This window comes from Sus scrofa, chromosome 3, assembly GCF_000003025.6.
Source record: "Sus scrofa isolate TJ Tabasco breed Duroc chromosome 3, Sscrofa11.1, whole genome shotgun sequence".
Taxonomy (NCBI): Eukaryota; Metazoa; Chordata; class Mammalia; order Artiodactyla; family Suidae; genus Sus; species Sus scrofa.
The window spans coordinates 47,994,116-48,021,048 of record NC_010445.4 but is presented as its reverse complement, the minus strand read 5'-3'; the positions used below and the strand labels follow the sequence as shown (position 1 = coordinate 48,021,048).

The window sequence follows — 26,933 nt, the reverse complement described above, 5'->3', positions numbered from 1 at the left end:
TTTACATGGCAAGAGTTTAACGCAAAATGATTATGTCTTAAGCATGCGTTCCAATTTTTTCTGCTTCTTGAAAACTCAAAAGAAGGTTAAATTGTTGACCAGAAACAGAGTGATCTAATGGATACTCTTTGGTAAGCACGGTTGAGCATGCGATTTCAATGTGCTTTTTCTTTAAGGGGCACAGGCTCTGTCGGGAGCCATCTAGCTGGTTTACTCCCGGCTGCCTGGGTTTGTGTGGCTGGTTTATAAAGCATTCTGTATCTTCCTCAGAAGTCTTAATGAAGTAGCCAGCGCGACAGACCCAGAGCCCTAGACCAAAATGGCTTTCCAGGTGGAAGGGCTGATAGCGATCGTGGTGTTCTACCTTCTCATACTACTGGTTGGAATATGGGCTGCCTGGAGAACCAAAAACAGTGGCAGCGCGGAGGAGCGCAGCGAAGCCATCATCGTGGGCGGCCGAGACATCGGGCTGCTGGTGGGTGGATTCACCATGACAGGTGGGTTCAGGCGCTCCCACCCTGCCGTCCCCCTCCTTGGCTCCTCTGAGTAACAAAGCAAACCTCACCCTTTGTCCCTGGGGAGGCTGTGTGTTCACCACTTAGGTACTTTTAAGTGAGTTTATTTTATTTAGAACAAAAATAAATTAGTTTCAACTCAGTAGCACTTGAACCAATGATTTCAGACTAAATCCCTAGACAGAATATCAATGAAATAAATCTGGACTCTGGGCTGTTTAGTGGGTGGAATCAGTAAAAACAAAGAGATGGAGCAATGTGCAGAAGAGTCTTAGTCTGATGGCATTCCTGTTCCTTAACGTGACGATTCAGCAGCTCCTCCTGTTTGCTAACACAGTCATAAAGTTATGTTGTCTTAATGAACACTAACTAGTCAATGGACACTAACTAGTGGTGATTTTCAACCTCAGTGAGTCAATTTGGGGGCAGCCCAACCCCAAATGGATTGATGTCCTGTTTTGAAACCGTATTCTCCCGTTTAGTAAAATAATTTACTCACAGTAAGACAATCACATGTTGTGTACCCTGGTTCTGAAAAAAAGATTTCCAGGAACAGTGATGTAGAATGAAAAAAGCCAGGAATTCCTCAGCCACCAACTGCAGCTGTCACCCTTCTAACCATCTCTGTGCTCAAAGCAGCCCAAGGCTTTCCTCCTCTGCCCAGGGGTGGTTCTGATTAAGCGGGGCTTTATTTTCCCTTTGCATTCTTCTCGGTTGTTGAAAATTCTGAAAAAAACAACAACATAAAATGAAATCTTTGTTATCATGTGGTACATATTCACATAATAACACACATTTCATTTCAGTATTAGGTTTTGAGACATTAACGACAGAATCCATACCGACGGAAACTTGAGTGCTCAGTGGGAAAATACCCCACTAGAGATGCTATCAAAATGATGCCACATTTCAGTCTTGAAAGTGCTAGCTAACAAGGACTCACTCTATATAGCAAAACCTTTTCCCAAGCTAGTTTGGGAAGACTGCATCTCTGGCCATTCAAAACCTACCACCATGCCGACTTAGGGACTGAGTCCCATTTCATGTTTATTTAACTCTTCACTGACTGTAGATGGTTTCATTTGGTCTTCACGACAGTGTCGTGGAAGGGCCCTGGGTTATGTGAGGACCCAGACTCACCTGTGAGCAAGGATGAGCGCTGGGGCCACACCCGGGTCTGGCAGCCATGCCAAGTCCCCCCCCCCCACACACACACCCCAACCCCCTCGACCCACTGCAGGGCATCACACCCAGCCCCCCACCCCCCTCACTCCTTCAAGGCACCACACCCAGCCTTAAGGGAGAGCTCTTTTTTAATGCTATTTCTTATTTTTTCTACATACACACTTAAACAGAGCAAATTGTGTTTTGCAAAATATTTTATGTGATGCACAACATAAAAATTTAGACACATGCACATGAAAAAGAAGAATCACTCATACACTTCCACCTGCAGATGTTTCCTGGAATGTTGGCATAGATTTTCTTTTATCTTTTTATTGTTATCCAGCTATTGATAGACAATACACACACCTTCAAATCTTTGTTTTCACTTTCCACCAAAGCACAAACATCTCTTCTTTCCTCTAGAGACCCACATGTGATACTGGCATCTGAAGATACTGGTTACTGGCATATTGTAATTATAATTCCCTCAGACCTCTCCTGTGACAAAGAAAATAAGAAGAGGACAATAAAGTGACAAAAGTTGTTGATTTCACTCAAAGCATTGAAAAGGATAAATGAGCTGTTGTGTACCAAAGTATTTTATTCACTGTAAATTATAGCGTTCTATTACTCTAATTTAATAATACATTTATTATGTCCATAAAGATAATATTGCATAACTTGTTCTTTTATCATTATGTGAAATTTGGAATCCAATAGACTATTGAATTTATGTAAAATTTGAATTATGATATTGCTCAGAAAGTGTCGTGCTCAATCTTAGCTTTGATTTTTTTAATCTCTCAGAACTGACAAGCACCTTGATCACTCTCATAGTTCAATTAAAAATTGAACAATATTGGAGTTCCCGTCATGGCACAGCAGAAATGAATCTGACTAGGAACTGTGAGGTTGCATGTTCGATCCCTGGCCTCGTTCAATGGGTTAAGGATCCAGCATTGCTGTGAGCTGTGGTGTAGGTTGCAGACGCAGCTGGCATCTGGCGTTGCTGTGGCTCTGGCATAGGCCAGCAGCAACAGCTCTGATTATACCCCAAGCCCTGGGAACCTCCATATGCCACAGGTATGGCCCTAAAAAGACAAAAGACAAAAAAGAAATGAACAATATTATCTAAACCTTATCAGATTCATCGATTATATATTTGATAAAAATGAAGATTGAAAATCAAAATGCATATAATTTAAAAGAATTCTTCTCACTCATGAATCTGACATGAAATATACAGAACGGAAAGCAAATTCTGGTGTGGAAAGGACTGGATTGATACAAATGGAGGGACTTTTAATCATCCTAAGTCCCTAAGTCTGCACACCTGTAATGATAGCACCTGCAATCCTTCAGGCTCCAGTTTTCTTGTTGGAAAGGGGGAGGAGACCCACATTATGGGAAATGATCAGGAATGAGTATTGTGCCTGCAAGACCATGACACCTTCCCTTACTGTGAGGACACATTGCTGGTGCTATTTTGGGGTCACAGGTCCTGGCAGGAACATGAGGTCCAGGGGCTCTGCAGTGAGAATCCACTGCTCCAGGTCCTGATCACTCAAACTTCCTGTTTCAAACTTCCTCGGGGTTTAGGATGAGAAAAGCGAATCAGAGCGTTTGTCATACCCTTGGAAAAACAACCATGAAGATGGTGGTGGTGGCTAAATAGACATTTGTCCACTTGAGACTTTTGTGTATAAACTCTCCTTTTAATGGATTTAAAATTCCTTTGCAGGAAGGTCTTTTCATGATGGCCTTTTAAAAATAGGATCAACCTCTGAACATCCTCTCTTCTTTGCTTTGGATCTGGATTAAAAGCCAGATAAATTTTGGCAAGAAACACTTGTCTTGGGCAGTTTCATATACATATTATTTACTTTACATATATTCTGTGATATTTTAGAGAATTTTTCAATTTGTTTTTTTGCCATTTCTTGGGCCGCTCCTGCGGCATGTGGAGGTTCCCAGGCTAGGGGTCCAATCAGAGCTGTAGTCGCTGGCCTACGCCAGAGCCACAGCAACGTGGAATCCGAGCCGCGTCTGCGACCTACACCACAGCTCACGGCAATGCCAGATCGTTAACCCACTGAGCAAGGGCAGGGATCGAACCCGCAACCTCATGGTTCCTAGTCGGATTCGTTAACCACTGCGCCATGACGGACACTCCAATTTTTAATCCCCATTGGATAATACTAGAATTCAGCCTCATATCTGACAAGCTTCATGCCAGTCTATGTTCCTCATAACTTTACACACATTCTATGAAGGTATTATTTTAAAAATTCTGACTAGACTCTTTAAAAATATATAAATTGCAGAGTTCCTGTCATGGCTCAGGGGTTAACACATCTGACTCGGAACAATGAGGTTGCGGGTTCGATACCTGGCCTCACTCAGTGGGTTAAGGATCTGGCGTTGCCGTGAGCTGTGGTGTAGGTCGCAGACTAGGCTCAGATCCCGAGTTGCTGTGGCTCTGGCGTAGGCTGGCAGCCACAGCTCCAATTTGACCCCTAGCCTCGGAACCTCTATATGCCACAGGTGTGGCCCTAAGACAAAAGACCAAAATCAGATTCATCGATTATATATTTGATAAAAATGAAGATTGAAAAGATATATACACACACATATATATAGCAAATATTTGATTGTTCCATTAACTTTAGTTTTTCAGCAAAAATTAGCTATTATAGTGCCTTCTCAGAGAAAATGATCTATTTATAGATCATTCTTGGCCCAAACTTGTTTTTTGTTTTCGGTTTGTTGTTTGTTTTTTGTTTTGTCTTTTTAGGTCCGCACCCACAGTATATGGAGGTTCCCAGGTTAGGGGTCGAATCAGCACTACATACAGCTGCCGGCCCACACCACAGCCACAGCCATGTGGGGTCCGAACCACATCATTGACCTACACCACAGCTCACAGCAATGCTGTATCCTTAACCCACTGAGTGAGGCCAGTGATCGAACCTGCATCCTCATGGATACTAGTCAGATTCATTTCCGCTGAGCCATGATGGGAACTCCAGCCCAAACCTGTTTAATCAAAATGAGTTTTCTTTGGTTCTGTGTCCTCCCTTCTTTAGCTGTTATGCTACAGAAGTATCATTAAATAATAACTGAAGAAGGATTCTTTCTTATTATTCTTATGAAATATCAAATATCTTACTGAAAGACCCAGATTAGAACAAAGAATTGATAATGGGTATGCAGCTGAGGTTAGACATTCTCCTGAAGGCTGCATGCCCATTAGCCTTAGGTCGAGCCCTGAGTGTATGCCAGGTTCTTGGGAAGACAGAAGAGGAAAAGGTAATTCAGCTCACTTTAGGACACCTGTCAGGAAAAGTGGTAGCCTGATTCCTCCACTCCCTTAACAGTTGAAGGTTGTAAGTCCAACTTAGTTATAATGCAGAACAAACTTGCCAAAATCCTACACACCCAGCACGGTTACCAAGTGACTCTATAGTTAGATCACATGCACCCACAACCATGCGTGCCCATGCACACACATGCGGGCACACACACACACACACACACACACACACACACCACTCCTTGAAGACAATAGTCATAACCAATGAAAAAGAAAGATCAATACAATTAAAACAAAAGGACATTGAAACGAAGACACTTGACCTCATGTTATGGAGGCTGGGGAGGTGGGGATGTATTATTGAGACTGGAAATAGTCGTAGCATATATTGTATAAGATCTGGGACTTTATGATACAATAATACCATTTAAAGGTGTTGATGACTAAATGAATTAAGAAAATGTCTGGGGCAACACTCTGCAATGGAAATATAATGTAAGCCATAAATATTATCTTCAATTTTCTACATACCACTTTTAAAAACAGAAAAGAGGTGAATTAATGTACATAATAGAATTACTTAGCTCAGTACATGGAAAATGTTTTAATTTTGCCATGTAATCAATACAAAAAATATGGAGAAATCTTGTATTTCTTTTTCCCTGCTAAGTCTTTGAAATCCAGTGTGCATATTACACTCTTAAGACACTTCAATTCAGACCAGCCATGTTTCCACTGCTACCTGTGTGGGGCTGAGCAGGTCTAGGGGAATGATTGGTGCGACAGTGCTTTCCCCTCACTTTTTGTTCTGTTTCAGCCACCTGGGTCGGAGGAGGTTACATCAACGGGACAGCCGAAGCAGTGTATGTACCAGACTATGGTCTGGCTTGGGCTCAGGCACCAATTGGATATTCTCTTAGTCTGATTTTAGGTAAGCAAAAATGGACCTGAGTGACTCAGAAAGTAAAGCATAAAGATCAGGAGTACGAGTAACCATCAAAATGATGGGACTCACAGCTGTGGGAGATGCTGCCAGGAGCTAAAGGGCCATTATCAGAAATTGGCAACATTCATGTTTAAACTGTTGGATCTCAATTATGGAATATGTAAAAAAGAATTCCCTTGATCTCAGAACTATCAGAACAGTGAATTTCTTAGCATAATGATGCTTTTTTCTTTCAAAAATAGCATGGCCATATCATTAGAAATGAATCAGTTTTCCTTTTGTAAATCAAATGAATAAAAGGTCAAGAATATTATATAACAAAGAGCTCCTAGTTATTTTTGCAGTTAAAACTACTTTTTTTTCCTTATTTTTTTTTTTCTTAGGGCCACACCTGCAGCGTATGGAGGTTCCCAGACTAGGGGTCAAATCAGAGCTGCAGTTGCAGGCCGCAGCCACAGCCACAGCAGTGCAGGATCTGAACTGCACCTGTGACCTAGGCTACAGCTTGTAGCAACACTGGGTCCTTAATCCACTGAATGAGGCCAGGGATTGAACCCACATCCTCATGGATACTAGCCAGGTTCTTAATCCACTGAGCCACAGTGGGAATTCTGCAGTTAGACTACTTTTATTGGTTCTTGTACTTAATCAAATGTCTGAATGCTCTGCTGGGGGATACAAATGCATGAAAACGTTTTAGTGAGTGAAACTAAAACGTCGATATTTTCAACCTATGTGCCTCTGCTCTACCATGTACAGCTTGGGTGCACACAGTGACAATTTTATCGAGAAATTTACGGAGTTTCCTTTGTGGCTCAGCGGTAACCAACCCAACTAGTATCCATAAGGACGTGAGTTCTATCCCCAGCATCGCTCAGCGGGTTAAGGGTCTGGCATTGCCATGAGCTGTGGTGTAGGTCACAGATGCAGCTCGGATCCTGCATTGCTGTGACTGTGGCTGTAGGCTGGCAGCTGTAGCTCTGATTCAACCCCTAGCCTGGGAACTTCCATATGCCACAGGTGCAGCCTTAAAAAAACCAAAAAAGAAAGAAAGGAGAGAAGGAAGGGAGGGAGAGAAGGAAGGGGGGCGAAGGGAAGAAAGGAAGAAAGGAAAAGAAAAAGAGAGAGAAAGAGAAAGAAAGAAAGAAAGAAAGAAAGAAAGAAAGAAAGAAAGAAAGAAAGAAAGAAAGAAAAGAAGGAAAGAAAGAGGGAGGGAGGGAGGGAAGGAAGGAAGGAAGGAAGAAAGAAAGAAGGAAAAAGAAATTTCCACTTGGTTGCTAAATATTTCTTGTTCCTAGATTTTTCATGCTGGTTCTTCAACACACACACGTGTTCTGAAAAACTCATTTCCCTTGAGAAAGCATAACATAGTGAAAAATTGGCAAGGACTGTTACATCACAGATTTTTTTATTTTCTCTTTAACGCTTGCTTGAATTTCCCTCAGGTGGTCTGTTCTTTGCGAAACCCATGCGTTCTAAGGGGTACGTGACCATGTTAGACCCATTTCAGCAAATCTACGGGAAGCGCATGGGCGGGCTCCTGTTCATCCCTGCACTGATGGGGGAGATGTTCTGGGCTGCGGCCATCTTCTCTGCCTTAGGTAAGCGCCCTCGAAACGGTGTCCCGGGTATATCACTCGGGCTAGAGCACATCAGGTTCACAGCTTTGCTTTCTCCCTCACCTGGATCAATGCCACCATCTCCCCGTTGACAAGGCTGCTCTTCCCTGGAAACCTCCACAGACACTGGACCCATCCTTCCAAAGCATAAGCCCCATAGACATACGTCACATATACCCATGACCCATTTATATGTGTGTGTGTGTGTGTGTGTGTGTGTGTGTGTATGTGTGTGTGTATATATATGTGTGTGTGTGTATATATATACGCCTCATAGACATTCGCCCCATATACACATATGCCCCATATACACATACGTCACATATACACATACTTCAAATATGCATACGCCCCATATGCATACACCCCATAGACCTATACGTGCCATAAACATACATCCCATACACATATGCCCCATGCACATCTGCCCCATATACACATATACCCCATATACACATATGCCCCATACACATAGGTTACATATGTATACACCACATACACAGACCCGTCCTTCCAAAACATATGTCACATAGACATATGTCACATACACATACCCCCATACACATATGCCCCATACACACACATCACATATACCTACGTCCCTTACACACACATCACAGACACATGCCCCATATACATATGCCCCACATACACATAAGCCCACATACACATACCCCACATATACATATGCCCCATACACATATGCCCCACGTACACATAAGCCCCATAGACATATGCCCCATATACGTACATCACATATGCCAGACATGTCCTTTCTAAAACATATGCCACATACACATGTATGCATACACGTACGCCTCATATATATATATGTCACATATGCATATGCCACAAAACATCCTCCACATATGCCATACCTGTCCTTCCAAAATCTGATCACGCCTCTTTCCTGCTGAAAACCAGACTTTTAAACCCAGGTAGGAAGGCTTCTCATGCCTTGGGCTCTGAGTCTCTCTTCCTTCCTTCTTCCAGAGTGGCACCTCTGACAATATGCAAGCCACCAGCCCTCTGCTCTGAGCTCACCCCCCCCCACTTCCTTGCTAGGCAACCAGGAACTGCCTTCAGATTTTCTACAGATGTCTCTCCCCCAGAACAGTCATCCTGAACTTGCCAGCATCTTTCTATGGGCTTTCTTAGGCACCGGGAATTTTGTTTTCCTTAGATTTATCACTTTATTGGATTACCTGCCTGTTTATTTCCTAATTTCCAACCTTGAAAAAGGATGGCAAATTTCTCAAAGGCAGGACCTGTGTCTGGTTGACAGGGTCTTATCACCAATGAATGAATGCATGGATGACATACCCATAGCTATACTTTCTCCAAAAGAGAAAAAGGAAAACAGCATTCCTTACTTTTTCAGTGAAGTCCATTACCCCCCAGGGTGCTGGATTGTCGACGTGTTTGGGGGCTTGGAAAATGGACTTAGACTCTTGATGGTCTAACTTACTGCCAAGATCAAGCAGAGCTAAGGACAACAGTCCTCAGTCCTTGGATTCTCAGCCTGCTTGTAAGACTTAGAACACAAGAGGTTTTGGTGGGATTGTGGGAGAGCGTGATAGCCTACCCTTTCATCAAGAGGAAATCTAAACCCTCGAATAAGGGTTGACTTCCTTCCCCAGTGAGCTGTGTCCTTGTGTGACACCCAGGCATTCGTGTGTGTGTGTGTGTTACTCTCAACTCGCCTTACAAATGGAAATAAGGGGCTTTGCATCTGCAGCCAGACTGGAGTGGCCAAAAATTAGATAAAATGCCTCTCTTGTGTTACATGTCAGACCACAAACTTGTCCTCTGGCTTCAGGATCATCATTAGACCTGATCTCTCTAGTATCAGATGTTAGTTTACATCATTTTCACTCTTTTCTTTAGACCCCTGAATACTCATATCATATTTTCTTGGCCTCCAGCTATAAAATGAAAGAATGGCTGGATTAGAAAAGAAGAGAAATTGATACTTAAAAATACTGTAATAGGGAGTTCCCATCATGGCACAGCAGAAACAAATCCAACTAGGAACCATGAGGTTGAGGGTTCAATCCCTAGCCTCAGTCAGTGGGTTAAGGATCTGACATTGCCATAAATTGTGGTGTAGGTCGCAGACATGGCTCGTATCTGGCTGTAGCTCCAATTTGACCCCTAGCCTGGGAACCTCCATGTGCCATGGGTGAGGCCCTAAAAAGAAAAAGAAAAAAAAAAAGTACTGTAATAACTCAGTGGAAAAAATGTAGCATTTTCCTGGTGCTAGGTAACCACTATACATTCCGAATGAAATTTTGTAGAAAAATACACCCCTCTTCCCACCTTGTTCTCATTAACTGAGAAGCAACGGTGGTTGATTTGTGATTGGTTTCAACATGAAAAAAAAATTGGTTTTAGAACAAAAGGTCTGCTGAGAAATCAAAAAAGGAGTGGGCTAAATGAATCACAGAATGCAGAATGTTCACTCTCCCTGAATAAAGATCAAGTTCTATAACAGAGCCCTGAAGGAGAAGAGAAGGAATAAGTTATTATTTTTAAAGTCTTTTGGAAATAGAAAACAGAATGTCAAAACTCTGAATGTTGCTTCAATTAGTGATTTTTGTAAATGTATGTGCCTGCATGTGTGTGTACAAGTCAACACGAATGTAAAATGTGTTTCTCTCTCTACACACAGACTCACACAGAGCAAACATTTGTGAAACCACTACTGCTGTCTTGACATACACGCTCTGGTAAAAGGAATGTGTGTGAATTTCCAATTAATACCTCTATTTTCTTCAAAAATAATAGTTGGGAATAATTGCAAGTTAGTATTTATTGGCTCTGTCACCACCTTACTATAAATGTACATAGTCCACACTGAAAATTAGAAGAATCTTAAACTATCTTTTTGGTCTAAACAGACAACATGCTTACAGCTTCTTAGGGAAATGTGTATTGACACTTTTCACAGCTAAAATTCAGTATGGTTTTTTAACTTTATTTGCAGTGTATTTGTTTGCTAGTAGCATGAGTAAACTAATATTTTGCAACAGATCTGGAAGTATGATTTTTATTTTACTCATTACAAATGATGGAATGATTTAGAAAATATTTTAAAGGAAAAAATTCATAAGTGGGTGAACATTCAAAAGACTGAGTTGCAACCAAATGGCTGCATTTACTAGGATCCTAAATCTTCAGGCTGCTCTTCCAGTGATCTTTCTTCTGTAGCATAAGCCTCTCTACATTTTGGAGGTGTAGCATTAAGAGAAATTTCACAAATGGGTGGGAAATTAAACAGTGTCCAAAAGAGGCAGGTAGTAATTGGACAGCTCATAATTCTTGGGGTATAACTTTAAGATGTTGTCACCAAAGCAGAGAACTAGACCCAAGATGAATAGCAAAGAATTGCAGCTAAAGTTCCAGCAGGAAGTAAATAATCATAAGAGAGTAAAATAACTTCTTGACTATCCATACAATAAAAGTTACAATAAAAATTCAGACCATGATCAAAAGTCCCTTATAAATAATTGACCTCTTTCCCTCATCTTCATCCTCCACTTCCTAACCAGGCTTTTTCTTTTCTCAGTTGGTTTTTACTCAAGGAATTAATTTAATTTTGTTACCAAAGCCAAAGCACCAAGAAAAAAAAATGTCTTGCAAAATATTTTCTATGGTTATCTTAGGTCTAAATACATTGCTCTTTGAGACAGTGAGTTTTCGTCTCAGTGGGTCGCCTATGCTATCAGCAGACAATTGAGAGGTGGCGGTTGAATGGAAGATTGCCATGAATGATTCAAAGAAATCAAATATCCATTGCATGTACATTAACATGATAGGAATATAATGGCTGCATTTTATAACATGAAAGATAAGCTATATTGCTTGTGAGAACAGAAGGGACAGAGTTTGTGGAGCAACAAGCAAATTCTGAACGGGCAGCCCAGGAACCACAGTGACCCAACTATCGATAGCATGATGTTCTCTGGGAACACAGACACCAACACACACAATAAACAAAGTCATAAAGAAAAACATAGGTTGCTGTCCAAGGCAGGTTTAACATTTTGATGAGGAAAAGTGCTTAAAATGGGATACTGAAATCTAGGCCTCTTCAGGACATGGCTGTTCCAGGGACGTGACTGGAATGTTCCACCAAACACACAAAAAAGGAGTCGTTCACAACCTTGGAATAAATGGAAGATGCAATTTACCAATTTTATTATGTTCCCCTATAAATTTGCTTCAAATCTTGATACATTGCACCCTACATCATCTGATAAAAGTCTACAGAGGGCAGAGTTCATGCAAAAGAGCAAATGAACACTGGTAAAATGTGGAGATGGGAGACTCCTTATCATGAAAGCATGTATTTCTCATGGATGTGAATATACTGCATGTGTTCAATTAAGTCAGCATCTCAGGTGGTCAGTGGCACTATTGCAAGAGCTCAGAGTAATATTAAATTTACTATGTCTCAGCATTCTGCAACCATGTCATGAATTTCAGGTGTCCCCATAGAAATCAGGGAGCAAAGCACTAATTTCAGAGAGAAAGAACATTTTTAGGCATCTGTTGGTTTATAAATAGAAATACACACATGCATGTTCGGTTTCTTAAGTTTTTAAGAATTTCAGCGTGAACCTTCACCTGAACTTTTTCTCTAATCCTTCCAGGAGCCACCATCAGTGTGATCATTAACACGGATGTGCACGCGTCCATCATCGTCTCCGCACTGATCGCCACTCTGTACACGCTGGTGGGCGGGCTCTACTCCGTGGCCTACACGGATGTGGTCCAGCTCTTCTGCATCTTCGTGGGACTGGTAAGGGGGGCAGTGCTCAGGCTTTCTTTCTCCTTTTCTTCTCCCTCCTTCCTTCCTCCTCCCTCCCTCTTCCCTCCCTCCCCCTCCCTCCTTCCTCTCTCCCCCCCTCCCCCTTTCCTTTCTCTCTCCCCCTTCCCTCCCTTCCCCCCTCCGTCCCCCCTCCCTCCCCCTTTCCTTCCTTCTTTCCTTCCTTTGTCAAAGGCAACATAGTATTTTGTATTAACTCAGCAAAAATTAATGGAAATGCTATTTTCCCATCGTGAATAATACACAGTAAGCCGTATACTGTTTGAAATTTTTCATTTCTCTTTGAATGAATTGGATGAAATGTCTAGTCAGTTTGTGAGATTATGACAGAAAGTAGCCCTCAGTTAAGTATTAGTAAGGTCTAGGGCTTCCTTTCCTTCATGCCTGCATTTGATGGAAACTCATTGTAATCATCCTATTATATATTGCTTATAAGCTCTAAGTTAAGTTAGGTAATATATGTATGTGTTTGCTTAAGTAAAAATCTCTGTATCATTACAAAATAAGAATTACTAGAATCACATTAGACACATTTTATGTGTCATGAACACATTTTAGTCAATGTCGAGGCATTGCATACTCACATCTTAAAATGTGAAGATTTGGAGTTCCTGTTGTGGCTCAGGGGAAATGACTCAGACTAGCATCCATGAGGACGCAGTTTTGATCCCTGGCCTTGCTCACTGGGTTAAGTATCAGGGCATTGCAGTGAGCTCTGATGTAGGTCACAGACATGGCTCAGATCTGACATTGCTGTGGTGTATGTAGGCCAGCAGCTGCAGCTCCTATTTGACCCCTAGTCTGGGAACTTCCATACGCTGCAAGTTCGGCTCTAAAAAGACAAAAAAAAAAAAAAAAAAAAAAAAAGGTGAGGATCGTAATTATACATGTAATAATATCCAACCCCTGAGCCATATCAAAGGAAATGTGACGGAAATTGTGTGTCCATGCTGCTGCGGGGGCTCTAACATGTTCTTGCAGGTACATCGTCTCAGGTGTGTTCCCTGTCAGGCAATGTCCTGGTTCAAAGGGCACCTTCAGTGCAAGCCAAGCCTGCAGACCATGGCTCATTTTCCCAGGGATGATCAAACACCCTTTATTCTCCTCATTGGTTTATATTTTGCTCATGATGAAAAGCTTTTCACTAGACACTTGGAAATGAAAAATGAGTGACTCTCACACCTGTTTGTTTGCTTTGATTTTTTACTGTCCAGTATCTGTAATAATATAAAAGAACTGACTACCATTAGAATTATGGTTTACATATTCTAGCAACGATTATAATATTTTTTCTTGTTATCCCAGATATTTTATTTACATGCCATGGAATTCACTTATACTTTAACTCAAGATATATTTAATTTGGGTGCAGACTCCCACTTTTTTGTTTTTAAATTACCAAAAGCAGTAGACAGGGCTGAAATTCTGAACTTTCCTTAGCATCACCATAAACTTCCAGAAATAAATCTCTGTTCAGGACATCGAAGGTGGAGTTAGTTTGGCAGTGACAGCTCTAGTAACCAATACACTTGTATTCTAAGAAACACTACCCCAGGGAATGCATCTATTTATTGATGATGTAAATTCTCATGGCTTTGCCTGAAACCAGAACTGAAAACACGCAGGCACACAAATCTCGTGTGCTGGTGTAAAGATGGCAGATCTACGTAGGGAAAGATCTCAGAGCAGTTTCTGCTACAAAATATGACTAAAGTGACAAGGAATTCATTCTGTTGGTTGCTAGTTAAGGCACTATTTGTCTTTGGAAAGGCCAACCATGCTTTGTTTCCCAGACTTCAGCTTGCTTTGTGTACGTATGGAATTAATCCATTTCCACCTAAAACAGTGTCCTCTTCTCAGATTCTCCAATTCTGTTGATTTTTGTCATCATCCTTGGAGCTGCAAAGCTGTAAGCATGAGGTCACCTGGGACGTTTCCCTCTGACCTTGTTCTTCACATTTTAATCAAGGGCTGTTGATTCTCTTCTAAATTCATCTGGTACCAATACCGTCACTCTATCTCAGGCCTTGGATGGAATTCCTAGGCCACCTCCTGCTCTTTCTGACCTCCTGCCCCCTCACTCCCTTCTTCTGTTTACCTCTACAATAGAAGAATTAGATAGGATAGAAATCCTGCCAAAAATCTTTTTAAAACTCAGAAGAAATTGCTCTCACTTCCAAGTGTCTACAAAACAAAATACACACCCCCATAGCCAGCAGGTCAGGGCTCTCCCCACACACCCATCTTTCTCTCTTCCATTTCTGGTGTCACCCCAGGCCGGCCAGCCCTGTCACCAAGCAGGTGCACGTTCACACATACATACACACACACACACACACACACACACACACACACGCATATGCATACTCACACTCAGGTACACACACACACATGCACCCTAAGTGGTCCTTGCCTCTGTCACACCTCGCTCCACCCAGATCTGCTCTCCCCTCACCTCCTCCTTCTCCTCATCGATGCTAGACTCACCCTCCAAGTTTTGTTTCACCCCACCCCCAGTTTCTCAATTAGATCTTTCCTCGTCACTTTAAAGGAATGGATAGCTTCCTCTAATTCAAAGAAAACACCAAAAGTTTATGCGTACAGATATATGAAGTTCTCAAATTCAACCTTTTCTTCCCAAAGGTTTTCAGCAGTTGATACCACGAGGTATAATTAAGCACAGAGTCTGAGAACACGTAAAGTTAGCTTTTCTAAATCTGTGGTTCATGGTGTCCACGGAGAACATGCTTCCAGATCCTTCCCTAAACAACTGAGTCATGCAGAGTCCCAGGAGACAGTGATAAACAGGAGGCTAACCTTGCAGATCTAGACAGTCAGAGCCGGGAGTTCCCGTCGTGGCGCAGTGGTTAACGAATCCGACTAGGAACCATGAGGTTGCGGGTTCGATCCCTGCCCTTGCTCAGTGGGTTAACGATCCGGCGTTGCCGTGAGCTGTGGTGTAGGTTGCAGACGCGGCTCGGATCCCGCGTTGCTGTGGCTCTGGCGTAGGCCGGTGGCTATAGCTCCGATTCAACCCCTAGCCTGGGAACCTCCATATGCCGCGGGAGCGGCCCAAGAAATAGCAACAACAACAATAATGCCGAGGGAGCGGCCCAAGAAATAGCAACAACAACAACAATAACAACAACAACAAAAGACAAAAAAAAAATAAAAAATAAAAAATAAAAAAAAAAAAATAGACAGTCAGAGCCTAACACTCCCCTGCGCTCTGCTTACAGTGGATCAGTGTCCCCTTTGCGCTCTCTAACTCTGCGGTCACCGACATCGGGTTCACGGCCCTACACACCAAGTACCAGAAGCCTTGGCTGGGGACCATTGAGTCCTTTGAAGTCTACACGTGGCTTGACAGCTTCCTGTTGTTGGTAAGTGTCGCCCTTACCAAGGAACCCAGTCTTACCCGCCCCCAAATCCAGCGCACCTCCAAGATGTTAATGTCCATTTCCCCTGCTGGCTCCTGTCCCCTTCTGGGCTGAGTGCTTTCTACTGGAAGAAGGATTGAACCACTGACTATGAGAGCTGACAGGTGTCAAGGCTCACATCCAAGGGTTATGCATGGTGGGTCCACACTTCTCTTGTGCTCTAAGTACCACCAGATGCCATCCCCAGTCTGAGAGCCATACCATCTTGGAGCTTGGATGAAGACACCAAAAGCCAGCTTCTTCTGAAATGAGTAGCTCATTCAGTCTCTAATTACAGTGCCGTGGAATTAGCAGTGTCAAGAGGCCTCAAGGGCATGAAACACGTGGGAAGGGAGGTATCCCCTAGGACGGAGGCCAAGAAAGAAGGCCAGGAGGCCAGGTAGCTATGAACATGCAGACCTTGGGGCAAAGGTGTTGGCCTTGAGCAGTGGGCATGGAAGAAATCAAGGCAGATCACAGTCTGGGTCAGGGAGGGCAAAAGAACCTCCCAGATTTTGTGATTTGGGGATTTTGCTGGTTAGAGGGGTTATATAGTTTAAAAAAATAATAATATATTTGATTTTATAGTAAGCCCTAGATTAATTTTTATCAAAAAGAAGGGGAAATGGTTTATGTCGGTTTCCTTTTTAGAAGAGTCACAATATTTTGTGACTTCACTTTGTGTTTGTGGCACTTTGCTATATTGTAACACTAGAAGTAGACATGTCTGCCCCAGTGAGGAATTTCTTGGCAAGAAGGCAGGAAAATAGACAAACTAATGTTTCCAGTGAATGGGAGGGGGGGGCTCTTTTCCCCAAGGATTGTTAGGAAGTGTACTGGTTGAAATTCTTTGGAGTGAGTTAACGATTACAAGATTATAAATTGAATGGAAAAGGGGATTCGTATTTTATGTGTGTGTAATTTTGCCTTCATGGCAGATATTGTTATGATTATATGAGGGAGATGATCAGCCTTAGAAGAATGAGGCAGGGTGGTCCCTGGTGCCTTGGCAGGTTAGAGATCCGGCTGTGGCTCTAGTTACTGCTGTGGCACAGGTTCAATCCCTGACCAAGGAACTTCTGCATTCCATGGGTGTGGCCAAAAAAAAAAAAAAAAGCTAGGCAATGTGTTGCTTATCAATCACACCACTGATGCATTGACAGATTGTAATAGAGAACCAAGACCCCAAGGCCTTTCTCCTACACCACACTTTAGTCCTTGAATTTACTCCTCCTCAAGATAAGGCTTTCTATCCCATGTTTGCTAAAGCACCCATCACAAAAAACTCTGGGACCAAGTCACGGTGATTCTTCAAATTGAAAGATAAGTTGAAATGAAATGACAGATGTGGAAGGACTTCTTAGGTGGGAAATCAGACATGACTTGCTAGGCACCACCAAAACTCTAATCAGACTTAGAGTCAAGAAGGCTGATCCCTCCCTCAACAATGAGCTGCCTTGGAGACCAGTTAAATCATCATTCCTCAAGGGCTGTTCCTTTACAACTTCCCTCTATGCCCACTCCAAACCATTACCCACATTCATAAGGAGATTGTCTCCTCCAACCCCTGAATACTGACTTAGCCCAAGAACAAACCTGTGGTAAAAATAGAAACTACCCCTTTTCCTATATAACCAGCTGCTCCCCAAGCAGCGGGGATCCTGAGTGCTCCTGGCCAATCTGTTGGTCAGTAAAACTCACCCGAAGTCTCAGCACTTCAGCCTCCTGCCTCTTCTTTGATTTTCTGCTCTAACATGAATAAATAAACTATAGACATGAGCCTTGAAACCTTTCGCCACTGGTCACTGCTCTTCCAGTTGCCATGGAAATGACTTGTCAAGGTACCCTCAAGGGTACCATCTTGGTCGTCCCAAATTACGTGAGATGAAGCCGCTCCATCCCCTGGCCTGTCATGATGGTCCCTCACTGGTCTCCCCACAGGTGGTCCACCCACATTTCATGCCCACTTTCCACCTTTCCGTTGGAGATTCTGTTCATCACTGGACACCAGAGTTTATCTTGCTTCCAAATCTGGATAGCCTAAATGTCCAGAGACATCAGGATGTAAGTTATGATATATCAATTCATGCAGTCATTGAAATTATTTATGCATATGTATTGACATGGAAGATTTAACAGGTTGCAAAACAAAAGGAAAAGTTTTGGAAGCATATAGATTTGAGGCATGGGATTATGAATTTTACAATTTCTTCTTTTAATTTTTTTTTTAAACTTTTGAGCATGTATGACTTTTATAAAAAGGAAGTTGTTCTGGAATCAATATGTGAGACATTCTGACTGGCACAGGTGTGACAATGATAAACAAGGCAAACATTCCAGAATTTAGAGCCTCTGAGACAGACCATCAAAGAAGCAACTTCACTCCATCAGTTCACTCATCCATACCATGAATAGTTACTCTCTTTCCACTTCCACACACCCTGACCTCTGCTTGTACCACATGTGTGATGGTCTCATGGCTGCTTCTTTGTTATTTTTATTTTTATTTTGTTTTTTTTTTTCATGCTGGATTCTTTCCCAAGAACATTCCTCTCTCTCCATCTCCACCTCGATGCTTACAGATGGGCTCAGATGCCGTCACTGTAGGCTTTCCTGGTTACCCTGCCGCTCCCCTCCTCCCACCTTTCTGCCTTCCTCTGTTGCCCCCCAGTGATTAATTGTCTCTTATCAGTGTCACGTATGTGGCAGCATCAACAAATCACACTCTAGTTCAATGGCTCCACTCTTTATTATTGCATATCCTCAGTAAGAATGTTAAGCACACCCCCAATGTAGGGATAAGGAATTATAAATTGCTTAGATGTACCAGCCCAGCACATCGTGTGAATCATTTAAGAAAACAATATAACATGTGGGTACAAGGTAAAATGAGTATAGAGAGAAATTCTAGCATCTTCTTCACACTCTGTACTGTGTTAAGTCCTCTGGCAAATGCCACAATGCATTGACTCTCTCAGTGGATGGTGATCTCAAGAGCCGGAAGCATTTCCCCTCATGTTTGGGCTCTGACAACCATTCCATTGTCTGGCATGTGGTAGGAATCCAGAAACATCCATTGGGTTATCTGGACTCAGGTTAAATTTCGTGGTTTCAGGGGTTCCTACCGTGGCTTAGTGGTAATGAACCCGACCAGTATCCATGAGGACATAGGTTCAATCCCTGGCCTCGCTCAGTAGGTTAAGGATCCATTGTTGCCGTGAGCTGTGGTGTAGGTTGCAGACGTGGCTCGAATCCTGCGTTGCTGCGGCTGTGGTGTAAGCTGGCGGCTATAGCTCTGATTCAACCCCTAGCCTGGGAACTTCCATATGCCGCAAGTATAGCCAAGCCCTAAAATGCAAAAACAAACAAACAAAAACCCACAAGTTCATGGTTTCGGAATCATCTTAATTGTTCTTTGGAGATGGTTTTGCTGGACCCTCCTGATGAGCACACACTGAAGGTTCCTGGGCTGTTGCAATGTAGCCCAAGGTAGGTAAATTAAGGAAAAGAAAACACTGTGCTACTTAATGCTGAAGGAAGAGAACTTGAGAAATGTCCCTAACTGAAACTAGGACAACCAACTTGATGACAGCAGTGGAGATGAGTAGCATGTAGAACTCTTTTCTATTCTTCAGAGCGGCTGCTATGACTAAATGTGACTGTAAAAAAACAAAACAAAACAAAACAAAAACCCTCATTTTAAAAACACCTAATAGATACTATTTGCCTCCAATTCATTCTGAGTCTCCTGGTTTCACACAGATGCTGGGAGGAATCCCGTGGCAAGCCTACTTCCAGAGGGTTTTGTCTTCATCCTCAGCCACCTATGCCCAAGTGCTGTCCTTCCTGGCAGCTTTCGGGTGCATGGTGATGGCCCTGCCACCCATACTCATTGGAGCCATTGGAGCATCAACAGGTAAACCTCTTCAGCTTATCTAATCCACTCAGGCTTCACCCAAGTGACCAATCCCCACACCGCTGCCCCCCCAACACTGTCCCTTATGCCCCCACACAGTTAATGGTTACTTTGATTCTACTGTTAATTACTCTTGACCCTCATGCTCCTGTAATAGATGGCTTTCAGGAGTATTTCATGAAAGTACATTCACCCCAAATCCAAGGAGTCCTCCAGGTAGAGGCAATCAAAGCAGATTAAGGAAGTTTACTTTTCACACTGCTGTGTTTTATAAAAATGACCCAGGGTAATGCTCACTTGGTTCCTTTGACTTTTAATGGGTAGAGATGCTTACTGGATTATTTAATTTTTAAGTCATGGTTCATAGTGTACATTCTCCAGTCCACAGTTCATCCATGACGTGAATGAATACTCAGGAAGGTGGCTGACAAAAGAGATTTTGTGCCTTGGAATAAAAAATAGCATTTACATCATAGTCTGAAAATAGGTCTGGCCATGTGTGTGTGGGGGGGTGTGTGTGGGTGGATGTGTGTAGGTGTGGGTGTGTTGTAGGAAAAAAGACTAAAAAATTAAAGCCTATTTTTCCTTAGGTTAGATACACACCCTAGGTTGCTATTTCTGGTACCTTAACATCTCAGTTAATGCTGTAAAGTTGGCCTCATCCAAGGGTTTTTAACAACTATAATAGAGAGTGGGGGAGGGAGTTCCTGTCATGGCTCAGCAGAAACAAATCTGACTAGCATCCATGAGGACACAGGTTTGATCCCTGGCCTTACTCAGTGGGTTAAGGATCTGGCGTTGCCGTGAGCTGTGGTGAAGGCCGGCAGCTGTAGCCTGACTGGACCCCTAGCCTGGGAACCTCCATATGCTGCGGGTGCAGCCCTAAAAAGACAAAAAGAAAAAGAAGAAGGAAAAAAAAAGGGGGGGGGAGAGGAAAAATGGTAGGAGCCAAAGGAAACCACTCCCATTTATTCCTATAATCACAACATTAAAGTCCAGCAAGTAAAAAAGGAGCTATGCTAAAGAACAGTTAAAGCTTCCATTGTATTCTTGATCACATGCTAGCATAATGAAACAATAAAAAAGATAAACATTCAGATAAACTTATGCTTCAAGTCCTTTTTTCGCTGAGTCCAAAAACGTCCTGAAAATGTCAGCCTCCTCCTTCCCCTTTTTACTCAATACAAAGGTACTGTCCTTGGTGCATCATCCATCACGCCTATTTCCAGTAGGTGGAATTCAATGCAAGAAGGAATTTTACTTGAGAGAAAAACAATGTGGAGGAAGCTCCAATAAGGAGGCTTTATCCAGGAAGAGGATGGGTGAGAACAGCCCCTCTGCTGTCCTGATCCACTTGTGTGTGTGTAACTGACCACTAAGGATGAAACCTAAGTGTCCGCTCACCTCTTCACGTGGCTGGGGGATCGCTCCATGCCCCAGCCCAAGAGCACTATTTCCTATCATTCTGCACAATGTGGTGCCACCATCGCAGAAGAGAAATATACATATAAAACAGTCACACACCACCCTATTCTGTGCAGGTCTTGATGATAAATCTAAATGTAACCCAAGTTCATCAGAAGCCAGAATATATGAGGAGTTCCCATTGCAGCTCAGGAGTAACAAACCTGACTAGTATCCATGAGGATGCGGGTGCGATTCCTGGCCTTGCTCAGTGGCTTAAAGGATCAGGCATTGCCCTGACTGTGGTATAGGTCACAGATGCAGCTCAGATCCTACATTGCTGTGGCTATGGGGTAGGCTGGCAGCTGTAGCTCCAATTAGATCCCTAGCCTGGGAACCTCCATATGCCTTGCATGCGGCCCTTAAAAAAAGAAGAAGCCAGAATATATGAGACAATTTCACTGAACCAGTACATGGTAATTAGACTACCAAACCCAGTTAGACTAATAGGATTCCCTACTGCTGAGACTAATCCATGTGTTCTGAGTTTATTTTGAAAGCCTCTGGTACACAGAACAGGCCCGATGGATGGGTGTAGGGCTCCTTGGTTGTGTTTCTTGTTTCTATTGACAGACTGGAATCAGACCACCTACAAGCCTGACACCCCCAAGGACAACCAACAGGCAGACATGATCTTGCCGATTGTCCTGAAGTACCTCTGTCCCATGTACATTTCTTACTTTGGTCTCGGTGCCGTCTCTGCTGCCGTCATGTCATCAGCGGACTCTTCCATCTTGTCAGCAAGTTCTATGTTTGCTAGAAACATCTACCAGCTCTCATTCAGACAAAACGTAAGAAGAGCCTTTTTAATATCACATGGTTGTTGGTGGTAGTCTTGTCCTTGGGCTTCCTGTGTAGGTGTTAGTCTGTACTTTTTACTCCTTGGCGTGAAAGCCCTATCCTACTTGGATTCAGCACACAAGGTTAAATGGTGATGCACTTTATGCTGTTTTTAATGCATGTTATCATCCAGTACAGATACTGAAGGGCACTTGTCAATGTAACTGTTCCCCAGGAGGTATATTCAAATTGCAATAATTTAAGCAATTCTTTAGAAAACATTGAGTTTAACTAAATAATGATAAGAAACTCAAGGACCCTGGGGGAGGCAGCACGCGGTGAGTAATTATGTCATTGGCATTGGTGTCACAGCTGTCCTATTCTTCTCTTGAACCTCGAGTCCACCTTTGTCAGGAAATAGCCTCGCCATTGATTTTCCTGATTGAATCGGGGGATGTGGAGCAGCACAGTGGTGCACACTGGGGGCCCGTAGCCCACTTTCCCTTTTTCCTTGACTCAGGCTTGCCTTTCTCTAGGTTCTCTAGGCGTAGTTAACGGAATGGTCCCACTTGTTTCTTAAGGTGGCTATCCTCCACGGAGAAAGAAAGTCAAATGTACCATGCCTCCTCACGGCCACATTAAAAACTATCACTGGAGTTCTCGTTGTGGTTCAGCCGGTTAAGACCTCAACATGGTCTCCATGAGGATGAGGGTTTGATCCCTGGCCTCCCTCAGTGGGTTAAGGATCCAGTGTTGCCAAGAGCTGAGGCAGGTCTCTGGAGTAGGTCTCAGAGATGGCTTGGATCTGGCATTGCTGTGGCTGAAGTGTATGTAGTCCGGCAGCTGCAGCTCCAATTTGACCCCTAGCCTGCGTACTTCCACATGCCGCAGGTGCAGCCGTAAAAACAACAAAAAAGAAAAGAAAAGGAAAAGGAAAATAAAAGAGATTCCCCACATAAGTGATCTCAGTATTTGTCTTTCTCCGTCTGACTTACTTCACTTAGTGTGATAATTGCGAGGTCTGTTCATGTTGCTGCAAATGGCATGATCTCATTCTTTTTATGGCTATTATTCCATGGGTTCTTTAGAGTAGCTTTAAAGCACAGGAAGGCATCTCATGCTCAGCCCATCTGGAGGAAAACTGACTCGATGGTGATTTCTTGCAGGCTTCCGACAGGGAGATCGTCTGGGTCATGCGGATCACAGTATTCGTGTTTGGTGCGTCTGCAACAGCCATGGCCTTGCTGACCAAGACCGTGTATGGGCTCTGGTACCTCAGCTCCGACCTCGTCTACATCATTATCTTCCCGCAGCTGCTCTGTGTGCTCTTCATCAAGGGGACCAACACGTACGGGGCCGTGGCAGGGTACATTGCTGGCCTTTTCCTGAGGGTAACCGGTGGAGAGCCATACCTGAACCTGCAGCCCTTGATCTTTTACCCTGGTTATTACGTTGAAAAAAATGGTATATATAATCAGAGATTCCCATTTAAAACCCTTGCCATGCTCACCTCCTTCTTATCCAACATTTGCATCTCTTATCTAGCCAAATATCTATTTGAAAGTGGAACCTTGCCACCAAAATTAGATATGTTTGATGCTGTTGTTGCAAGACACAGTGAAGAAAACATGGATAAGACCATTCTGGTCAAAAATGAAAACATTAAATTAGACGAACTTGCACCTGTGAAGCCTCGGCAGAGCCTAACTCTGAGCTCGACTTTCACCAATCAGGAGGCCTTCCTCAACATAGATTCCAGCCCAGAAGGTTCTGGGACAGAAGACAATTTGTAATAACCCCATCTGCATAAAACACTGCTTTCTCACACAGAGCACTCTAGCAGGCTAGTCCTAGAATGGTGGTTTGCAGCATATAAAAATATATATTTTAAAAAATAGTGTTCAGGAGGACAAGAGTCCAGGTCATAGTGCAGTTACACCAATCCAAGGCAAGCCAGAAGGAAGCAGCCCTGAAGCAGCCACTCTCTCTCCCATGGATCCTTCTCATCCTCATTGGCAATTTGACGCCAGGTAGTCTTGCTCAGTATTCAAACATGAATAAAGCCCCACGCAAAGAACAGAGAGCCAAATGGAGCCTCCATCTTTATTTCGGAAAGAGGAAGTAGCTGTAAAAGAGACTGGATCATCACAATCCCAACCTTGTTTGCAAATGCACCACGAGTCTAGTTTCTCAAGCCACAGTTATGAGAAAAAGTTACCATCCCTCCAGCGAATGGGGCAATGAATTAATCAGCTCATTTTCTTGATGTGAAGAGTAATTCCTTCTTTCGTAGTCTGAACTACCCCCTTTGCTGAATATGCATTTTGTTTTTCCTTGTAGCAGTTGCAGGTGTATTATTCTGAGCACAGAAGGAGCAAATACAAAGAGCATTGTGTAGCAGCATTTCTTGACACCAGGGGGATAGGAAGGTAGAGTCATCTTAATAGAGGAATCTGGTTCCTCTGAGTGTGTCTACCACTACCGTATTCATTGGGGAAAGTGCCTGCAGCAAGGAAGGCATGATCATTACACAGCCTTACAGCAATAAATCAAAACGGCCATCGAGCAAAAAGTGACAGGAGCAACGGTGGGCTGAAGTTTGTAAAGTTTCTGCTTCATGAGAAAAGAAGAAATCCCTTGACTTACTACCCAAATGAGTCCTAGAATTGAAATGGAGCCATTGAGGCTACACACCAATTAAGGTTAGTGAAAGACAAACCACCATCCTCCCCCCCACCATAGTCGCAGAAAAAAAAAAAAAACAAAAAAAAAAACACTCAGTTTTAGATGTTCATTAATGAGGATGATATAGTGTCAGGAGAGCTGCTCTGTGGCACCTTTTTGGCAAAAGCTAGTCTTAGGTACAGGACAAACCACCACTACAGATGGTATAGAGTGAACTTCAAGATGCAGAAGAAAGCAGAAAGTAAAAGTCCTAAAGGGAAGAAGCCATCAACTTGAACATTTGGTGTCTACATAACTTTCATGAGGTTGGTCATTAAATATTATTTTGCTCCTTTTCTGGAGTTAAATATATATATTTATGTATGTGTTTACATAAATATATATTACATATATATATATTTATGTATATATGTGTGTATGTAATGGTTTGTATCCATCTTAGAATTTGAAATGCTCTCTCATCAGTCACATCATAGAAATAACTGGAGCTGTGTCAACAAAATCAGAGTAAATTGATCATCTGAAAAATTTGATCCCACAAAGGCAGCCTGAATTATTCAAACTAAACACTTTTTTTTCCAAAAAAGAAAAGATTTCTTTTATGGGATTCGTAGACAAAGTGAAGTTATTTCAGAGTTTGGCATTAAGTAAAGGTTGTGTTTGGAAAGTTAGAATTCTTTTTTTATTGTAATTTTCTTAAAAAATCAAATAATAATCTCCTTTGTTATTAAACATGAATTAAATTCAAGAGTAATTTTTAAAATATGAAATTAAATAATTTTACATGTTATAAGGTCCCATGTTGTTAAAGCTTTATCCAAACTTGATGGTAAATGCGATATTGCATTCAGAATCTTTACAAAACATCATCTATCACCTAAAGGAAGAGAATTTTTTTTTTTTTTTACTCATTTATTTGCTCAGAATCTAATCTATGCCCAATACGCTATGGAATATTTGGAAAGGAATCTTTGGAACCATTAAATGTGGGGATTCCTACGATTCTCAGACATGGATTGAGAGAAGAACTAGGAATAAGAAACACCTTTCTTAAAAAACCACAGAAGAGGAAAAGGTTGACATGTAAAGCTAATTAATTCCTGAGAACTGCAGCTACACGACACTTCAGACGTGCCATCTTTCCAGCACTCTACCTGCATAATTAATTTTACCCACTCCATCACCATAAGGTTTTGTTTCAACCTTTTTAGACACATGCTTTCATAGAAACCCATCACTACGTTATACTAGAGTGAAATGGGGAAGTATGGTCTCTACTGCTATTATGTTTTACAATTTTGTTGGGCAACAGTTGTCCAAATGACAATATTTAAATCCAGTGAAAAAACAATCTTTAGTTTTTTAAGGCACTGCCATACTGTTCTCCATAGCAGTTGCACCAGTTTACATTCCCACCCACAGTCTACACAATCGGTAAGTGACAAAGACCGACCTAGAGCATGGAGAAGTCTACTCAGTACGCTGTGATAGCCCATATGGGAAAAGAATACGAAAAAGAATGGATATGTACACATATGTATATGTATATGTGTGTGTGTGTATACAATTCACTTTGCTGTACACCTGAAAATAACTCAACACGTAAGTCAACCATACTCCAATAAAACTTAAAAAAAAATACGAATGGTGAAAATTTCTTCCATCCCATTCATTTTGTAATAGTAAAATAAAGGTGGGAAAAAGTTTACCTTGTCCAAAATATTAAAAACTAGCAAACTTAAAGCTAATAAATAATGTTCTGTTTTTATTTAACTCATTTCTTACCTACTCTCAAACTAGATGTACCAAAAAATGTTTATAGAGTAAAATATGCCAGTAAATGGCTAACTATTAGCAAGATGATTTTTTTTAAAGGACCAAAAAAGTTGAGGGTCAAAAGAAATGAAGCGATGCTTACAGGGTCTTTGTTTAGACACATTTTCACACAAATGCCCCAATTTCCATGGAAGGAACAAAGCTGTGATACATGGAATGATGTTTTATCAATTGCTCTGTCTTGACCTCGTGGGGAATGCACACAGCTTTGACCTCTTCTATCTTTTCTTTGTGGACCTGATTTTCAAGAACCTGTTCTCAGTGAAAATAAAAGAGAAGCATCTCAGACACTGACTGTGTTAACTTTGGAAGCAATACCTGTGGATTAAAGCATTAGAATAAAATCCATATTTTCTCTTCATACTTTTACAATAACTGTAACACATTTTGTGTCATTTTAATGTTTCTTTTCACATATACTTTTCAAAATATCAAGCTCCTA

The 26,933-nt window shown here is 42.2% G+C and overlaps 1 protein-coding gene and 1 long non-coding RNA gene across 3 annotated transcripts; one reads left to right on the top strand and one right to left on the bottom strand.

Moving 5' to 3' along the window:
* Nucleotides 305-26,933, top strand: SLC5A7 (solute carrier family 5 member 7). Of its 2 annotated transcripts, XM_021087111.1 has the most exons (9): nucleotides 305-497; nucleotides 5,813-5,926; nucleotides 7,387-7,542; nucleotides 12,216-12,364; nucleotides 15,631-15,774; nucleotides 17,752-17,874; nucleotides 19,573-19,726; nucleotides 21,764-21,981; nucleotides 23,137-26,933. In XM_021087111.1, exons 1-9 carry the CDS (start codon nucleotides 320-322, stop codon nucleotides 23,761-23,763), a joined length of 1,863 nt encoding a protein of 620 aa, XP_020942770.1. In that variant the 5' UTR covers nucleotides 305-319; the 3' UTR covers nucleotides 23,764-26,933. The 2 variants fall into 2 exon arrangements, with proteins under 2 accessions (XP_020942770.1, XP_013851350.1); XM_013995896.2 differs by lacking the exon at nucleotides 17,752-17,874.
* On the bottom strand, nucleotides 392-8,592 carry LOC102164452. Its single transcript, XR_302297.3, has 3 exons — nucleotides 8,439-8,592; nucleotides 2,049-2,180; nucleotides 392-1,241 (listed from the first exon to the last, which is right to left on the bottom strand). It is a non-coding gene; the product is annotated as an uncharacterized LOC102164452 (long non-coding RNA).

Excerpts from the sequence above, each read along its gene's own strand:
- SLC5A7 (XM_021087111.1), top strand. The coding sequence starts at position 320 with ATGGCTTTCCAGGTGGAAGGGCTGATAGCGATCGTGGTGTTCTACCTT. Across the intron at positions 15,775-17,751 it reads TTGACAGCTTCCTGTTGTTG|GTGGTCCACCCACATTTCAT; the intron begins GTAAGTGTCGCC and ends GTCTCCCCACAG. Across the intron at positions 19,727-21,763 it reads AGCCATTGGAGCATCAACAG|ACTGGAATCAGACCACCTAC; the intron begins GTAAACCTCTTC and ends TTCTATTGACAG.